At 44.3% G+C, this 19,126-nt stretch overlaps 1 protein-coding gene and 1 long non-coding RNA gene across 3 annotated transcripts; both read left to right on the top strand.

The window, feature by feature from the left end:
* The first annotated feature begins 60 nt into the window (after positions 1 to 60).
* On the top strand, positions 61 to 10,893 carry rgs14b (regulator of G protein signaling 14b). 2 transcript variants are annotated; one of them, XM_076738439.1, is made up of 15 exons: positions 61 to 172; positions 2,716 to 2,737; positions 2,877 to 3,028; positions 3,159 to 3,251; positions 4,057 to 4,200; positions 4,734 to 4,898; positions 4,989 to 5,070; positions 5,194 to 5,294; positions 5,486 to 5,704; positions 5,960 to 6,036; positions 6,344 to 6,470; positions 7,499 to 7,580; positions 8,337 to 8,380; positions 8,878 to 8,977; positions 9,758 to 10,893. In XM_076738439.1, the coding sequence occupies exons 1-15, from the start codon at positions 128 to 130 to the stop codon at positions 10,030 to 10,032; spliced, it is 1,728 nt and encodes a 575-aa protein (XP_076594554.1). In that variant the 5' UTR covers positions 61 to 127; the 3' UTR covers positions 10,033 to 10,893. The 2 variants fall into 2 exon arrangements, with proteins under 2 accessions (XP_076594554.1, XP_076594555.1); XM_076738440.1 differs by lacking the exon at positions 4,734 to 4,898 and having other exon boundaries at positions 86 to 172; positions 9,758 to 10,892.
* Positions 10,894 to 11,669: 776 nt separating this feature from the next.
* On the top strand, positions 11,670 to 17,766 carry LOC143325849 (uncharacterized). Its single transcript, XR_013077578.1, has 5 exons — positions 11,670 to 11,839; positions 16,152 to 16,263; positions 16,354 to 16,431; positions 16,526 to 16,579; positions 16,742 to 17,766. It is a non-coding gene; the product is annotated as an uncharacterized LOC143325849 (long non-coding RNA).
* The last annotated feature ends 1,360 nt before the right edge of the window (positions 17,767 to 19,126 follow it).

Here is a 19,126-nt window from a genome sequence, read left to right as displayed (position 1 = left end):
GTGTGTGTGTGTGTGTGTGTGTGTTTGAGGACTGTGCATCATGTTTGGGTGGAGCACTTTACTGTGTCCCCTGACAGTGTGCACATCGCATTAAGACTTTAGCTTGTAGTCTGGTGTCTGGGCCACCATGGCGAAGAACTGCAATGCTTTAGGGATTCCTGTGGGCCACATGGTGAGTTAGCAACACTCTTGTAGGTCAGGTTTGATTGTGCAGCTTTCCTTAGAATCCAGTGGTTTATTTATGCAACTTGTATTTCAGAGGAACACGTTGGAGTCCAGTGTGTTGTGTCGTGAATACCTTTTTTTTTTCCTTTTTGAAGTTGTGTCCTTGTTTTATTTGGTAAATAGGAATGTCTTTTTAATTTTGGACCACTTTTTTCAGTCTGCTTTTTTAACCGTGCTCACACTATTGAGTTGACATCGAGGTCAGAGTACGTGGAGTATGGTAGAGCAGTTTCTTGTGTTGGCTTGGATCGTCTGTCCCGACTCCTCAGCGGTGCCAGGACCAATCAGGCTGTGTGGCTACAGTTGGTAGCTACTGAAAACAGACTGGGCCTGCCTGAGTCAGAAGCGGAAACCAAGCCATGCCTGTTTGCCAATCTGTCATGTGTAGGCTGAGTTGGCTTCGGTGTACGCAGCGCGAGACCATTACTTTTCTTGAATTGGCTCGGCTCTGCAAAAGGTGTGAAAGTGTATGTAAAGACGTGTTTCACAGAGGCAGAGAGGACCTGGCTGTTGCTGTGGTTTTAAAAAAAGGTGCCCTGTGTGCTTTGTGTTTTTTGTGACTGGAAACGTTCCTGTATTTGGTCATGCATCAGCCTCTTGTGCATGTTTTGTGCATTATCTTGTCTCATCTTGGGAGAGATTTGCAGAAAATCCTAATCTTGCATTTTCTCTGTAGTGATGTATGGGAGTGAAAGGTGTGCAAGCAAGATGACAATCATTTGCTCTCATTACAGCTTTTGGAAAACTGAGTGAAGTGTGTGTGTGTGTGTGTGTGTGTATGTGTGTGTGTGTGTGTGTGTGTGTGTGTGTGTGTTGGCTTCTCCTGACAAGTGTATTTGTAGGCACTGACGTGTTTGTGGAGCCAGAGTTTGAGAAGTGGAGCAAAAAAGTTGAAGAGGTGGAGCCACAGTGGAGCTCACACCTGCAGGAACAACCAGCCCTTATCAACCATTTATGGGCAAAATTTATCAGTTGCCAAGAGCCGTCATCTTTGAGCTGTTGAGAAGAAGACCAGAATTACAAACACACTTTCTCTTTGCATGCACTGAAGTTCACACTCGTGCAGTGTATCTGCTCACTGGCAGTTGATTTAAGGAAACAGCTTCAATGTTGTGGATGTAGTGGATGAAGGAGTCTGGTTTCTACATGTGTGGGAATGACAAAGTTTGGATGTCAAGCACAGATCAATTCACAGACAAGACATTAAGTACCAGGTATGAAGAATGAAAATAAAAGCGAAGTGTAAGAGCAAAAAACAACAGCCACAAACCACAAACCAGCAGAAGTTGAAATAAATATCTTGACTATCTCACATAGAACTCACATTGTGTCACAATACTGTCCACTCAGTGACAATAAAAACCTTCAGATTGGTTGTTTGTCCGTTTTCATTTACTGTTCATTATCAGTTGAATGTTGAATGCACTGCCTGTCGTTTCCTCAATCTTACATTTACCAAAATGGCATTGAAGGTGCGAGTGACCATTAATGGTTAGTGTTACTTTCAAGTTTGTTTTCATCAGCTTCACAATGAGTATGCACCCTGCTCAGGCTGCTACTCACAGGTCTATAAAGATACAAACGCCCATTCACACCTCTGAACAATTTTAGAGTGGGATGTTTGTGGACAGACAGATAAAAGATGACGTGGACTGCACACAGAAAGGCCCGTGGGTGAAAACCTGAACACTGAGCCACTCCAACAAGATCTTTTTATATCACTGGATTCTTGAGGGGGAGCTTTTCTGTATCAATGTTGTTCTTGAAACTTAACATCCAGTTAACCTGCTGTTCCTCTTTTGTGAAATACCTCCCCGGGGGGTTTGATCAATATCTAGGTACCTTGATCTCTAAATAACACTCAAACATGGCTGTCAGCACAAGTTTGTGTGCACCCGGCGCGCATAATTCATTCACAGTACTCACAACCGTGAAAGTGCTCGAATTCAAACAGAACTTCTGCAAGATGTGAATTTTGTGAGCTCTGAAAGCTGAATGAGAGCCATTGTCGTCAGTGTCACAACCACTTCCTGTCAAGACAGCGTTGACTGATTGCACTACATTGTCACAGAGGGAAAAAACAAAACGCAAAACACATGCAGCTGGTGTTCACATTTCACTTCCTAAATATATGCCTGTGATGCTTTTGGATATATGTGGGTAGCTGCTGTATTAGCACTATTCTGAGTGCACTAGGCTGCTTACATTGTAAAGCTATTCCTGGAATATTTGTACTGAAAGTCCCCACATTTTTGGCATCAGAGTGACTTTTTGTTCTGTGGTTTACTTTGATTGCCACATGTTAGACGATCGGTATGAACTGAAATTTCTCAATCAGGTGAATGTTGAATATTTCAGCAATTACCACAGGAATTATCCAGTAATACCGTACTGGTCCATGACAGCCTAAATGAGGTGTACTCTGTCTCATCAGGTGTTTTGTTTCAGTGTTGTTGAATACCTTCTCTATCTTGCTCTCTCTATTCACAGAGCCAGGCAGTGTCAGATGGAGGTAAGCATGAACAACCAACGTTTCTACGGACTGAAACATGTCTGTGCACGACAGAAGAAAACAATCTGATTCAGTCATGCTCTCTGTCATGCTTTGCTGTGCTGATAAATGGGTGTGTTTCTCTCTGGATGTGCTGTAGAGTTGAACATGTCTGCACGCGGCTGTGGAGGCAGCAGCTCCAGCCTTCCAGGGACTCCGGGCGGAGAGGCCGGCCCGGCCAGCGGCGTGCTGAGCTGGGCTGTCTCCTTTGAGAAACTGTTGGAGGACCCCTCTGGAGTCCACTACTTTACGGTGAGACACACTCAACACACACAGCGTTGCCATTTTCAACAAGTTCAGGAGTAATTCAAGTGTTGACGTTTCCTAATGACCTCTCATGAGGAGTGCCATATTTGTTCATACGTGGTGTCTTTCTCCACAGTCCTTCTTGAGGTCTGAGGTGAGTGCGGAGAACATTTTATTCTGGCAGGCTTGTGAAAAGTTCAGGAAGATCCCAGCCGCCTCCTTGGATGAGGTATAGTGGCACGTTTCACCTCTTTACACGCTGAATCATTTTATCTGTCACTTGTGATTCATCCTGCTGTTGTGTGCTTTACTCTGCATGAGCTCTTCATTGTCAGTTTCCTGGAGCTCAATGAATGTTTCCCAAGAGGGCAACTTGATTTCTGTCTAACTATAATTGTGTCCATGTAGTAGTCTGCCGCTGAGGTTTTCATTTTGTGTTGATATTGCTTCTATTATGTCAGGATGTTTTGATATTTCATCTTATTTAATGAACTTTTATTGTTGTTCTTAGTGACAGATGTAGTTTTTTCAACCATTCTTTTTGACATGTTTGATTCTTTTTATGCTATTCCTTCAAACAAAAGTGGCCAGCTGGGAAGCTTTAAAAACTATAATCAGCTTTTAATCTATCTTGTGCCCTCCAGGCAGAAGTATTGTCCAGACAGAAATATTGTTTGGCTAATTAAATTCTATTGGTAAAGGCTGGGGTTGTTGACTGTCCATGAATCAGCCTAGTTTCTGTGGTTGCTCAGCTCGCTGCTAAATGAATTGCCTTATAGAGACTTATTGATTGTATGACTTTCAGTGTGGAATCCTTGAAGAGAGTTGGTTTGATTCTTTGTACACTTAACGAGGACAGACACCACGCCACTGTACACGTATACACACACGCATTGGCTTCTTTGATGGGCACTGAAAGCTACATACTCAGCTAAATGCTCAGGTGAAAGTCAACGGGAGGTGGGGGTTGTATCTGTACTTGTTTCATCAGCTGAGAAAAGATGGTCAGTCTGACGGAGCTGTTGTGTTTCCAGCTGAAAGCAGCGGCTCGCTCCATCTACGACACCTACCTGTCTGAAAGTGCTCCCTACTCGGTCAACATCGACGACACCGCCAAGACCGAGGAGAAGGATCTGGAACAGCCCACACCTGACATGTTCAACAAGGCTCAAACACAGGTGTGTGTGTGTGTGTGTGTGAGTGGGTGAGTGGGTCGGTCGGTCGGAGCGTCGGTCAGTCGGTCGGAGCGTCAGTCGGTCGGTCGGTTGGTCGGTTGGTCGGTTGGTCGGTCGGTCGGAGTGTCAGTCGGTCGGTTGGTTGGTCGGTCGGTCGGAGCGTCAGTCGGTCGGTCGGTCGGTCGGACATCCAAAAACTTCCTCACTGAGGACTAAAAGCTGCCGTCTGATGTCTTTCCCCCGACAACAAATACAGACAGCAAGGATCACCGTTCATAAAACACTTTAATTCCTTGGTTACACCCCGTGAATTATTTTTAAAGATCACATCGTCTGATTCATTCTCTGTAATGTCGCATTACTAATTCATGATCCGGACCCTGAGATGTAGTTGACAGGAAAACAGGACTTGACCAGGGCTTCTCTCTCAGTCGGTCGGTCCGTCCGTCCGTCCACTCTCCCAGTTTAGCTGAATAATACAGTGATGCATTGTTGGTGCCTTGGCTGACTGTGCGTTGGTCTCTGCTGTGAGTCAGATATTTAAACTGATGAAGATGGACAGCTACAGGCGCTTTGTGCGCTCTCCTCTCTACCAGACCTGCACCTTGGCAAGTGTAGAAGGCAAACCTCTACCTCAGCCGGTCCGGATGGGATCCTGGGAGGACGTGGCCTCGAGAAGCAGTTCACTAAGTGACAAGAAGGTAGAGTGACGAGACAGGAAGGGGGAAAAATGTGAGTGATTCTTGTTTTGATATTGCTGTCATGGTGTTTCTTTCATCTGTTTCACACAGAACAAGACGTCAGACTCTAACAGCTTGCCAGGTGGCAAGAGTGCCTCTGAGAAACAGCGTCAGAAAAGAGGATCGTGGGGAGGTACTGCCCATCAAATGGCTAATCGTGTGCTTCTAAGTTATGCTTGATGTACATCCTGTGACTTCATCTCACAGTTTCTCCCTGGCTCTTTTCCTGGTCTTTTCTTCCCATCTGTAACAATAGATGCATCCAACATCCATGGCTTAGTCACCCGAAAAGAGTTGCATACGTCAGTCAAGTCAAGCAGCAGTGTTGAGCTTGGCTCCCTCTACAGGCAGATTGAGGTCAGTGCATTTGTGACTGCAGCGTCAGGAGCTGGTGCTGGCTTATGGGAAATCAGTTACAGAGGCACACATGAATGACAAAATACAGTCCTCACGGCCGAAAATCTCAGTCATAAAGTGGCAAACTCCATGATTGTGAATTTGTATTTTTCACTCTTAAGTCTTTTCTCTCTTCTCCACTGGTGATGTAGAACGGCAGATCGAGTCCCCGGTCTCCAGAGCAGGGTGGTGGAGGTGGGAGTCGGCTAGGGGTAGAGGGGGGATACTGCTGCGTCTATCTGCCTGATGGCAGTGCCTCCCTGGCCCCCACACGTAATGGCCAACCCATCAAAGACATGCTTGCCAGCTTGTGTGAGAAGAGGGGCTTCCCACTGAAAGATGTCATCATCTACCTTCATGGCAAGGACAAGGTGAGCTCTTAGCTCTACAGCACCACCACAGCTGTTCAACCAAGAAGCTTTGAAAAAGATGTCTGGTGTATCACACTGCAGAGTTGTTTTGCAACAGGCGGTGTGAGAAAGATGACTACCCTCTTCCTGTTCGAACATCCTCTCAACCTCTCACTCCCTCTTTTTCATTTCTGAAGCTTTGTGAAACTTATTTTAAAGTGTCCTCAGTTGATGCTGACGTCTCTGACAGTCACTCTCATTACTCTCTCTCTACAGCAGCCCTTATCGCTGGACCAGGACTGCTCCGTGCTGAGAGATCAGCAGGTCTCTCTTGAGCTCAGGGTGACGTTTGCGTGAGTCAACTGTGCCACTTCCCTCATTTTTTTTTTTTTTTTTTTTGGCTTTGTCACCCTAGCAGGCTTTCACACCCACATCCCCACTACAGCACACCACTTCTCACCATGTTAGAGGGAAGTCCTTGTGTAAACACCACAGTTAGAGACAAGCTCTCTGTGCAGTAGTCATCATTTGCATTGAATATATTATCAAATGACAAATTTGGCTTTCCTGCTAAGATGGTGGCGGATATTTCTATTACTGCAGACTTTGTATGGGTAGATCTCAGTGCTGAGTTTGACTCAGTTTTGCTCTGTGTTTCAGGCTGGAGATTGCCTTCACTGGAAAGACAGTGGGGATCATGGTGAAGTCCAGTAAGACGCTGCAGGACGCCCTCTCTGCGGTGCTACACAAACACCATCTCAAGCAGCAAGAGGCTCTGGTCACCATGGTGAGTGTCTGTATGTATGAATGAGACCACAGTTCAGCCCCAGTTCCAAACATAAATGAAGCCGAGTTGATTATTCACTGATAATTTTTGACGTATTGAAAACAGGACAGACACAATATATTGAATGTTTGACCTCATCAGTATCATTGATTCTTGTAAATGTATGATTATTCTGAATTTGATGCAGCAACATGTTTCAAACACGTTGAGTCAGGAGCAACTTAAGACTGGGAAAGTAGTGGAATGCTCCAAAAACACCTGTTTGGAACATTCTGCAGGTTAACAGGTTGATTGGAAACAGGTGATAGTACCATGATTGCCTATGAAAGGGGCATCCTGGAAAGACTCAGTTGCTCACAAGCGAGGATGGAACAAGGTTCAGCACTTTGTGAACATGTTACTACATGGACTCAGGAACACTTTGTAAAATCATTGTCAGTAAACAGTTTGTTTATTTACGTTTTACACAGCGTCCCAACTTTTTTGGAATCAGAGTTGCCACTGTAAGTTCATGTCCTAAATCTGTAAAAGCTTATCCTGGGTGGACACGATTTGGTGTTTTTCTAACTCGAACATAACTGAAATCTCACAGTAAGAGTCTTAAATTTCTGTGTCGTAAATTCACGTTAATGACTCACCTGCTTTCCAGTCGAGCAGCAGACCTGTCTGACATTTTTAAATGTGCTCCTTACGTCTGTCCCGCTGCCACTCGTCGGCCTCTCCTGCCTGCAGCAGCTGTTGCCTGGCAACAATTTACGCGTCAGGGTGCATATTAATATTTATATAAAATCTGTAATTTTAATGCCGTCACTCAAAACTGAATGTGTGACACTGTTTCCTTCATGGATTAAGCAGGATTACACCATCTCAGTAATGCAATCGTCTATTTTCTGTGTTATGCTTCGTTTTTTGTTTTTTTTGTTTTTTTGTGGGGTCTTGATGCTTCATCCCCACAAAGCTGCGCGGCTGATTGTGCGTCAGCATCCGTCCGACTGCAGTCCCTCATGTTTTACTTTGTTTGGTTTTAGGTTGGAAGCGACGAGCCCGTGAACATGTCCAGCACTGTGTTCAGATTGGCCAATAAGACGCTACGGCTTGACAAAAACAAAGGTTAATATGCTTTTTTTTTTTTTTTTTTGAAACCCAAAGTTTGACTTCAGTGTGAACCAGAGATGTTTTCACTGATTAATGCTAAGCTGCTCCCCTCCAAAAGTCCCCCCCCCCCAGCCACTGTCAGTTGTGGGTGGTGTGGCTGATGCATTGGTCAGGCTTTGTGTGTTCTCCTCTGCTGCCTGAACCCTGGCTGTGCTTTCTTATTCATTTCATTGTCTCTTAATGGGTCCTAGAAAGTGTTTCTGTATTTCTTGTCTCTCTCTTGCTCTTAGCAGGCGACGAAGGCAAAGTCTTTTCACTGTCCACTTTAGTGCCCTGGTTTTTCTGCCTCACTGTCTGCATGTTCCTTTTCCCTTCTCTGATTACTGTCTCTCTCTCTCTCTCTCTCTCTCTCTCTCTCTCTCTCTCTCTCTCTCTCTCTCTATTCTTTTCTGTGGGTTTGAAATGTCTGAGTCCATTTGGTTTGTTGAGTGCTCTGTTCACTCACCTCATTTCCCAACTGCTGAGAGACCAGAACCAACTTCACTTTGGATCAGCGCTCCTCGCCTCAGCTCCACTCGCAGTCGATTCGATTAGAGTGGCTGTATCCCAGGAGGACCAGTTTAATTCTTGTCAAGAATGTTTTATCAGGGTGATGTCAGTGTTTCACAAAATGGGCTCCGTGGTAGCATCATCATCACCGCTGACTGCTCTTGGTGCTGTAGGTGGAAGCTCTGTCAGAAACTGATTTGTGTCTCTGTGTGGTTTGAGCAGGGAGGGATGTTTCCAGAGCCAGTGGTCCAGCTGCAGCCACACAGGTGAGGCAGTGTCAACAGACTGCTGAACATCAAACAGACTTCATGCTGCCATCACAGAGAAACTTACTGACTCATGCTGTACTGTGAAATCATTGTCTCATTTATTTGCAATAATGAGTAAAAATTCAAAAGCAGTTAACTTAAATACTTTATCCTCTTGGTTATTGTTATCTAAATAATATAAAGATGATGATGAAGATTTGTATTGTATTGTACAGATAATTGTTTTTTGTCTACTGTATAGGGAATAGAATTGGGATTATTTTGCAATGCATTGTGGGATTGTTGGCAGAAAGTAATTCAGAATTCAAACACTTGAATAAAATGGCTGGCAGTAAATGTATTGTACTAAAGGTGAGCCTGAGTCCTCTTTGTCAGTAAGCATCAGTATTGATCTCTGATTGAAGAGTTGAATCCTTTCAGGCTTCATAGAATGTGGAGTACAAAACAAACCTGTGAAACATAGATTGATAATGCTGAATCTATTTTGGTCCTAGGCAGGAGCAGGGAGCTCAGGTGGTCTGGAGACCAGATCGTCGCAGCTCACGGACAGAGCCAAGACTCAGCCCAAGCCCAGTAAGAACCGCGACATGGATGGTAGGACATCTCAGCAGTATTTAAAAGGGCTGGGCGGTGTGGCAGTGTAGACCGTAAGAGGATTTTCTGAGAAACTTGGCAGCCATCAGGTTTTTCCTTATCATTTTATAACAAGAAGCCGAAGGAAATACTGAATTTACAGATCAACTCTGTTCTTTCTGCCTTTCTCAGTTTGAGCTTGGAAGCAAAAAAAAAAAAAAAAAAATTTCAAGACTACACAGGGAAGCAATTCCTTTCTCAGTTGTTGACAAAAGAGTGTCACCACAGGATGCATTTAGATGCGTCTTTGGAGCTTTCAATCACATCACGCAATCTCTCTCTCAGCACATAACATTACAAAAACATCAAGATTTTAAAATTACAATTCCATGACGACTCCATCTGCTGAGGAGGATTGTGTGATATGATCGAAAGCTCCAGTAAAGCTACTGAATGGACCCGGGGGGGAGATTGTTTTATCAGCTATTGTATTGTATTGCGACACACTGATGTCACAATATAACGTTGTGTATATACCACGATACCACGACATTTCATTCATATAGCCCAACCCAAGTATCCGAGCCAGGGCATGTTTGACGAGCACTATCCTATTTACTGACATCATCATTGTTCTTACATAACTCGTGTATATACCAGGTATGCAGCTCAGAGTCTGTGTTGCCTAACTGTGCCCCCAGTTCTAAAATGTAAATACCTTTTGGCAGATTAAAAATAGTGCACTGTTATTTATTCATTTGAAACAAATGGCAGAATTAGCATGATGTTCTCGTGTGTCAGGGCTTCTGGACATGCTGACGAGGGCTCAGTGCTGCAGGGTGGATGACCAGCGAGGCCTGCTGACCAAAGAGCAGCTGGAGGTCCCTCTGTTCCTGCAGCTGTCCTCACACCAGGGACCGGACCCCGAGCCAGAAGAGGCCAGCACAGGCAGCTCCTCCACAGCAGACTCCAAAGAAGATGAGACGTCATCAGCTCCAAGTTCAGCTGGAGCAGAGCAGGAAACCCCCGACTCTGCTCAGTCTGAACCCAAAGACTTGAGGGAAACGGCGGTTTGAGAGATGTGTGTGTATGTATGTGTGTGGGTGGGTGTGTGTGCGTGTGTGTACGTCGGGTCACAGACCCAGTCAAGAACTACAACAAACATCTCGCAGCATCATGTTAACCAATCGTGTCAAACGACAGAAGCTCGTTGTATGTGAAAAATGGTCAAGCACTTTTTATAATTGTTTACAAATAAGCTCTTAGACAGCAGTGTGCTACCATCTCTGCTCCTGATCATCAGCCTCTTGAGGTGATACGTAAAGAAGAAAGATCATGGCAAGCATTTATAGTGTCATTTCAAAACACTACACGTCTTAAAGAGAGAAATGTTTGCTATGAATTGTTTAATATATAGAAAACTGTTTGAAAAGAGCTTTTAGCTCAACAGTTCTCCCTGAAGCCAGTGTGTTCGCTGATGTTTGACGCTGTACAGTTTGCACCTCACGTTGCTTTTATTTCTCATAATCTCACCGTGCTTTCCTTTGAACTCTAAGCAAAAAAACGTGTTTCTTCACAGGACTGTCCAGGGGGGGGTTTGAAGTGTATTGCACAGTTGTTTCTTTTTTTTCTTTATCTGAATTAAGATTATTGAATATTTCTACTGAGATTAGTTTTTAAAATTTTAAATGACTAATTTCCATTTTGTGTGCTGACTTGCTATTTTCAAATGTGTGTTTGCGGTACTTTAATGCGTTTTGTTTGCTGTGATGGCACTTTGAGAAGCCCTGGTCAAGTCCTGTTTTCCTGTCAACTACATCTCAGGGTCCGGATCATGAATTAGTAATGCGACATTACAGAGAATGAATCAGACGATGTGATCTTTAAAAATAATTCACGGGGTGTAACCAAGGAATTAAAGTGTTTTATGAACGGTGATCCTTGCTGTCTGTATTTGTTGTCGGGGGAAAGACATCAGACGGCAGCTTTTAGTCCTCAGTGAGGAAGTTTTTGGATGAATCACTGAGGTCAGTTTCTGGCTTGACAAATGCTGCGTGATTTGGTTTTATATGAAGTGAAGCCAGACCCCACTGCCCCACTGGACTGACCGTATGACTCATCTGATCTGTGTCGGTCTGTGTAGGTGTCGGTTGTAACCAGCTTTGATTGCATTTGGTGTATGTCAGTGAACGCTCCCTCTAAAATGCCATCATGTAATGATGTCATTTCTGCACAGTGACGCTGGATCATTGCAGTGCTGTGATTGGCTCTTTATGAAGGGCTTGTAACCAATGACCTGCTCCGTCTGTCTACAGACTTGTTGCTGGAAGGTGTTTTCCAGTTGAGGAGCCTGGGGAGACCATTATGGGGTGTATTTGGCTATTGTATGGGTGACAAAACAAATCAGATGAGTCATAGATGGATTCATTCAAATGGCTGAAGTCAACAACATGCATATTTTCAGAGTGTGTGACACTATGAGATTTGGGAAGCAACTCATTTACCCACCTTGACCTATAGCATCACCTTGTAGATGTGTCACTGAAGTTATTAACCTGAGACAATGAACCGAGCTGTGCGCTGTATGGTACCTGTTTGTCACACCCACAGCTTGTGACTGCCAGGATGGACACATTAGCATACACAACTATGATTGGCTTTGTATATATGTGTGTATGTGTGTGTGTGTGTGTGTGTGTGTGCGCGCGTGCGTGTGTGTATGTGCGCACCCATGCATGAGTGGTGCGTCGGCGGAGCTATGAATGGCCAGAGAGGGGTGTGCTCTCGCAGACACCATAGCAGCAGTGAGATGAGGAGTGCCGTCTACTCCGCTGCACGTCAGTACTGAGAGAAGAAAAGAGAAGGAAGAAGGGAGAAAAGGAGGTGAGTGTCTGAATTTCCCCCAGGCATTTCCCTAATCATTTTTGTTGGTGGTGATAGCTGCGCTCGTTCACCCAGCAGATGCATTTACCTGCCCTTTCTTTCTGTCACTCCCATCATTCATTCTCTCCTGCCGTCTGCCACTCACTGCATCTCTGTGCTTGGCTAAATGTCTTGCGCAGGCTTGACATAAATCTCTTCATCTCCCCATTCATAGAAAAACATTTCCATTCAGACGGAGTGCCATAGCTTTCTCTTTTCTCTGTTATTTACTGGTTTCACTGCTCTACATTGGGATAGATAAGAAAAGGTTTTGTTCTTTTTCAGAACTCAATCCTCTGCTAATGGGAGCTCTGAATGGTACTCTGTGCCTTTGAGGGTCCTGCAGAGGAATACATAAGTGGTGTAAAACAAAACCCATCCATCAGATCAATGCTTGCACATTACTGTGCATTGGAAGATTCTGCTCAGGCGGTGAAGGACAGACTGAGTGCTCAGCGTGGTAAAAATGAAAAGGATAGTGGATTCAGTTACACTGACTCTGTTATCGGGTGAGATACACATGGCTGAGCTGTGATTCGGGCTGGGAGCAGCTGTGTCGGTCGACTACATCCAGCTGGGAGGTGGTGTGTGTGGGGGGGGTTTGGGGTTTGTGTGCATGTGTGTCACCTGAGCATGGCAGAACAGACAGCCCGTCATCATCAATTACAGGACAAAATGTCCTTGCCACTGCGAGCTGTCTTAATGTGCTCTTTACCCTCCTACTGTCCACACATTCACCTTAGTGCTTTGACCACCCGTGTGTGCAAGTATGTACTACAACAGCCTCTGTGATTATACACATGCTGAGTGTGTCATCTTCTCTGAATAGCATGTTCAACAGCACAGATGTGGAAAGGTGGCAATGCTTCAGTTTCATCTCCTGGACTTGAACTATGAGCATTAGTTGACCTGAAAGTGTTTGCTTCTCAACTCACGCCTGAAGGGATATATTCTGTCATCACCACCGCTGTTAGATGAATGAATGAATGAATGAACATTGGTGACTGCCAGTTGGAGTCACATGTGCTTGTGTCTTCAGCAGGTTTTCATTTGGTAGATGGGCAGACCTTTTTCTGGCAAAGTTCGAGAAGACAGCAGGAGTGATGACGTTGGTGCAACTCGACTGTACCGCTCTCTTTGATATCTTTTCTGTTGTTGTGAAACTCTTTCGCACACACTGAAACGAAGCTTGAGAAGTTCTTGTCATCTAGTATGTCTCAGCTGGTGAGTTAATTACTGTTGACCCAACATTCAGAGATATGAGCTGGGCCAATCTTAGTCTTTATTATGGATTCAAATCTTCAGAGCAGATTTTCTTCTCGAGTGATGCAGATGCTCACGTAGACGTTTTATTACAGATTATAAAGGCTAATTGCTCTTTTTAAACTTTTCTACCTCTGATTAATCAGCCTCTTTGTGCAGTGTCTCAGTCAAAGTGGGGATGGAAGGAGGACAAGGGTGGAAAAGACTGCGAGGCAAAATATTCTATTTGCCCATCCTTGCAGAAAGAGTTCTTGAGTAGCTTTTAAGTCCCTGCCTTGCTTTTGTGTGTGTATATGCCCATGTCCACGTAATAATGTATGAGCATTTTGTGCATTTGTTCGTGTACCCGTTTTTGTATGCGCTCCACAAAGAGGTGTGGTGTTTTTGGATGTGTCACCTTGGCTGTAGTGAGCTTGCTCATGTGGATTTAATCGATGGAGAAGAGTTCTTCAAAGCCACAGGGCTTTTCTACCTCGGCCACAAATGCGATGCGCTTCCACCCGCTGCAGTCTAACCTTCATCCTCACCTACAATGAAGGGACTCCTCATCTAACCAAAGATGGACAGACAGTGACAGAGGAAAGCAGGGGGAGAGACAGGGTGAGGCAAGCAGGCAAGTCATTCTCATTTAGGTCATTTCCCTCCCTAAGCTGGTCAGAGAGCACTCAGGACTGACTGAATGCATGCCCCTCCATCAGGGCTGGGATTATCCTCAAAGGCCTGTAATGCACATCTTAGAGTAAGTGCATGGAGTACAACAGTCTTGTATACCCCTGGGTGCGTCAAATGAACCAACATGTATGTGAATAATAGGCCCGATGTATGAAAGAACATGGGCACACCCCACTGGGTCGGTCTCCATCAGTGCAGATCATTCAGCCAGCAGGTAAACCTCGTTCAATATCACATAAGATCCAATCCAAGTGGGACTTTCTATCGGAGTTCCCTGCAGCATTGCAACTGTGGCGCTACCATGACTGCTGATGTCAGCCATCGCAGTGTGTGAGCGAGCTCCTGTCGATCAGCTCCCATTCATTCTTCATGAGCCCTGGGCTGAGGGCTTCCTGCGGAGCAGCAGTCTAAACTGGGAGGTGGACATTTCAGCGTCGCTTCAGGCAGATCAGAAAGTGATCTCTCTTTAGATTGATTTTATCTTGGCGCTGTGTACATTATTGTCTCACCGGGCCGGACCTTGAGAGACTTGTCAAAATTCTAAACATGCTTTCTTGGAGGAAATGATCAGTAATACAATGCAGAAAATGACTTAACTGGCTTTAAAAGCCCTGAAAACATATTTTCTCAGTCAGCTTCTAACTATAATGATGAGGTCCCACATGAATCGACAATGTTCTGCCAAAGTTAGAACAGAACTGTTTTTTCATCTGAAAGATTTTCACATTTCTGTTTTTCTCTGTGCCTCACATGCTGGTTTGAAGTGGGTGGGGCTCAGGACGACAAAGGAGATGTCAAAATTTCTGTGCACCAATCAGGACTTAGCAACATTTAAATCAAAATGTAAATGCTAGTTGGTCTCTGTCAATTAAATCGGATCAAACCACGCCCACACAGTCATCACCAGGCAGATTAGGTGAGTTTTTTGTAAAAATCTCATTGTTTTATGTTTTATGTGGAGGAATAATTAAGATATGAAGCATTACCTTGCTTTCGGGCTGCTTTGCCATATTAGCTGTTATGACTCAAACAGTCATTAAAAATTTAAATTGTCAGGAAATCTAATGTAATCATAATCTTGAGGTGACTTGATCAAATAAAGCAAGTACAAGGTGGAAAATGACATCTTGGTAAATGACCTGCATTTATATACCGCTTTCCCAGTCTTGCTGACCACTTAAAAGGCTTTAAAACAGAAGCCAGCATCCATCCATTCACACGCTGATAGACCATGCCAGGTGGCCCGGCCTTCCTGTGGCCTTCTCCAGCTCAGCCCATTCTTTGTTCAGAATACTTAACACTTTTTCCTGCTGTATTATGAGCAGCGTCAGTGAAACACATCTTGAAAACTCTCCAGTATCTTGTCCCACCTTTTGAGTCTCATCTGTCTCCACCTTTAACTGTGACATGCCAGGAAGTGTTTTGATCTGATCTATCTGGTCAGATGTCAGACAGAGGCAGACACTGACAGACAGCACTGAGATATTTGGAGAATGAAAATCTGTCTCCTGCAAATTGCAGCAGACCCAGAGGTGTTTTGTTCCTGGCCACCGGGGCTCCAGACACCAGCTGTGCATCCAGCTGGGCCTGCTGGCTGGTGCTCACTGTGGCCTTTCAGTTGTACAGTTTTGTTTTTTTTTGCCCTGTATGTTTCTAAGAGGATTTTTCCTTTCCCCTTGTTATACACTTAATCTGCATCTCTGGTTACTGCACGAACTATTTATTTTGTTAAAATCAGTTTCTGAGTTTCCAATGATGTCAGTTCAGTCTTGAAACTGAGCCTGTTCCTGCTGACAGACTGTGGAGCTGCTGCGAGGACTCACACAAGCATTTATTTTATGAGATAATATTTGATAGGATATGTGTGTAAGGAAACAGGAGAGGAAGCATTATGATCAAGCAAAGCCATTTTAATAGCTGGTTTCTGTGATGAGTTCTGCCAGCAGGATGATAAAAGTCAAATCAACTTGCAGTCGGGTGAAGCAGGTGTGTTTTTCCATCTGTCAACATCAGAATGAGACGCAGTAATAGGAGCAGCAGTGTGACAATTAGCACCAAACTCCAGGGTAAATCCCCCGAGGAAGATCACCCAGCAAAACATCCAGATCAGTGAAGTGGCAGCGACAGTGGGTCCCTGAGTCAGAGTCGCCATCTAGTGAAAAGAGGCCATAACTGCAGCTGCGCAAGAGCAGCCACTGATTGATGATCAGACGAGAGAAAAAAAAAAAATATCAGTATTTCCATTCTGAGGAGACTTTTTTTGTAAAAAGTCCTGCGTTTTCTTGCATATAACTGTGTGGTTGTAAAATGTATCTTTTTTTGTTTCCTGTCTTTATAGTTGTACAACATCAGCATTCCAAAAATTCGTCCTCACATCCCAAACCTGCATCAGCACTGAAGTTCTCCTGAGACACGTCTTCAAGTCAGCCATGGAACAGAAGGCGAATGAGGTGTGTGAAGGCCTGACACACAGTGAAATATAATAAAAATGGAGTCATTCTGTCTAATATGATCCTCCCTCTCTGTCTTTGTCTCTCAAGTGTCCCTCCACCACCTCTCCTCAGAAGCACATGAAGAACAGGTCCAAATCCACGGAGGAGATGCAGCAGACCAAGAAGGTGAGCAGCAGCCTGACTTTCATGCCTCCTCGTGTTTCATCCTCATACCTCACATTCATCAGATCTAATGTGACTGCCCTGTCTCTCCTTACAGGCCTTTTCCTCGCAAAAATCACTCCCAGGCAGACCAGAGCTGGACAAAGTGAAGGTGAGTTGTGCACATGTGTTCCTGTATTTCAGTACACTGGAAAACAAAATGACTGTGTGCTTGAGTTTGGCTTTTTCCTGGTATTTTTAGGCATGTTTCTAAATAGTGTGATGCTGTTATGCGTTATTTCTGTATCACTCGGTGTGTCTTTCTGTTTTTCAGGAGTGTCCTGACGGCTCTGACATGCCCACATCCTCCACAGACGAGCTCAAGTGATACATGGAAGGAACAACAGAACATTAGAGTTGTCATCAAGCTATCATAAACACAACATGCATAAAAATGTACATATGTACACAGGGAAACATACAAAAGGTTGAGGATAATGGTAAGATAGATTATAAATCATGCAAAAAAAGAAAAGAAAAAAATAATGTATCATTGGTTGAAGGGAACTGTATGAAAAATGAGAAATTGAACACACACGCAAACTCCTGCACACTGAAACAATCGCATGTAAACAACAGGACACCCGTGATGATGCTGTTTCATTGTACTGTGAGTGTTGTATGCATACCAACCTGAATGTGTATTGACCATAAAGTGATGCTGTTGTATGAATCCGTCTTTACTCTCATTCACGTCCCTCATCTGACAACTGATGACACACTGCAGGTTAAAAACACATCTTTGATTGTTGGATATGAGCTGTGAGAGGTGAAATCAATGTTTTGTACAACTGATGATTCATCTGCTACTTGTTTATAGACATAAAACTCGTTAACTTCATGACTTTATTGTTGATAGCAGCAGCAGGACATGAAAGACAGCATACTTGTGGAAAATATAGGTGAAAATTTTGAAACAAAGCATAAAACACTACAAGTTAAAATGCAGTGGAGCAAGATTTGTAGTTGGAAGACTCAGAAAATGTAACAAAATGTATTTTTGGTTGCCAAAGGCAGTTTATTGCACCCCCTAGAGGTCAGAGTGCCAAACTGAGGAAAGAAAGAATGAGAGACGTCTAATAGATTTATCTTTTGCCCTGACAGTAAACAAGTCACCCAGCTTTATTTGGGGTTTCCCAGTTATTTCCACCACGGCAACTTTACTAATTATATGAACCGCTGTGTTTGTGTCTTGAAAATCTGGAGACGCTCAATTGTAACATTTCAAACATTCCAATATTTTAGACCCTGTTATGAAATCCTGCTCAGCACAAATAAAAAAATCTTGAGTATTATCAACATGAATCTCCAAATTGGGGTTTAACTAACAATTAGCCTACTATCTCTGTCTGTCTGTCTGTCTGTCTGTCTGTCTGTCTGTCAAACTGCTACTTTTGCACCTTACCTGCAGAGCTTATGTTTGCAGCTTCAGCTTTTGTGTCATCAGTGTACTTACACAAAGGCAAACACAAAAATGAGGCTGATAATTGTTTTCATGCTCGGTGGTTGTCTGTGTATCACCTGCCATATGTCCAGAGATAATGAACTGACATGTTTCTGTGAGTGCCGTCACTGAAACAGCAGACTGAGGGCCTCCTGAACACATCATATGGTGTGCCTCAGTGTAAGATTAACGGGATAACACGGCCTACCGAGGAGCAGAGGAGGGCTAACAGCGTGCATGTCGTTGATTGGCAGGTGTTTTGAGCGGCAGGATGGCGGCCCGGTGGCCTCTGCTTGGTTTATCCCCAAGCTGAGCGATAGCAGCGACCTCCCCATGACGTGCACATCTGGAATGCACATCAACAGCAGCAGAGAGGGGTTTTTTGTCAAAGAGCTCTGGAGCCACGCCAGAGATTTAGCCATGTACGTGTGTGTCCATATGTATGCGTATCACTGCGTTTCTCTATGCCACTGCTTCTCCCTTGATGGCAGCAGCCTCGGCTCCAGTCCAGCTGCCTGCAACAACAACAGAGCTGTTATCTCTCTCTGGCTCCCAGTAACAGTTTGAAAGTAACAACTCAGTTTCGGGGGTTATTGAGTCTGAGGTCAGCAGGATTGGGAGATTTGGTTGAGAGCACTGCTGATGTGACAGAACTGTAGCCGGGCTAATTATTAACAATTGCCCAGTTACCCAGGCCATCACGGTCATCTCCCATGGCGAGGAGGACATCGCCTGTGGGCAGTGAGGTGTGCAAGTGAACGTGTGTACATGAGTGTTAAGAGGATCTCAGAAAATCTCCCTGATAGTTCAATTCCAATCACAACATGCTCGATCTTGCGTGCTGGCAAAGCACCTAAGTACCTGAACATTCTGTACAAGTCAAGCAGATTACACCGTACGTGTTTGAAATACTTCCACTGACTTATCTCATGGAGGAAATGATCATTTAATACCACGACTTTAATCTCTGCCAGGCTGCCAGTACGTGATGAAAACAGCTACGTGAGGGTGTGAGCGGGCTTCATGCTTTTTTCCCCAACCACTAGATGTCACATTTCCCCTGCTCTTACACGAGAGAGTGGGAGCACCTCAAACAACACACATTAATCACATTAAACAGTCCTCTTCATCTTGGATTCTTTATCTGGCCCCAAATCAGCTGAAAAATAGCCGGCTGAGCAAAGACCATTCATCACCTAATACACAACATGCTCT

Source organism: Chaetodon auriga, chromosome 9 (assembly GCF_051107435.1).
Source record: "Chaetodon auriga isolate fChaAug3 chromosome 9, fChaAug3.hap1, whole genome shotgun sequence".
Lineage (NCBI taxonomy): Eukaryota > Metazoa > Chordata > Actinopteri > Chaetodontiformes > Chaetodontidae > Chaetodon > Chaetodon auriga.
Note: the sequence above shows the minus strand (reverse complement) of the source record. Positions and strands in the feature narration are given on the sequence as shown.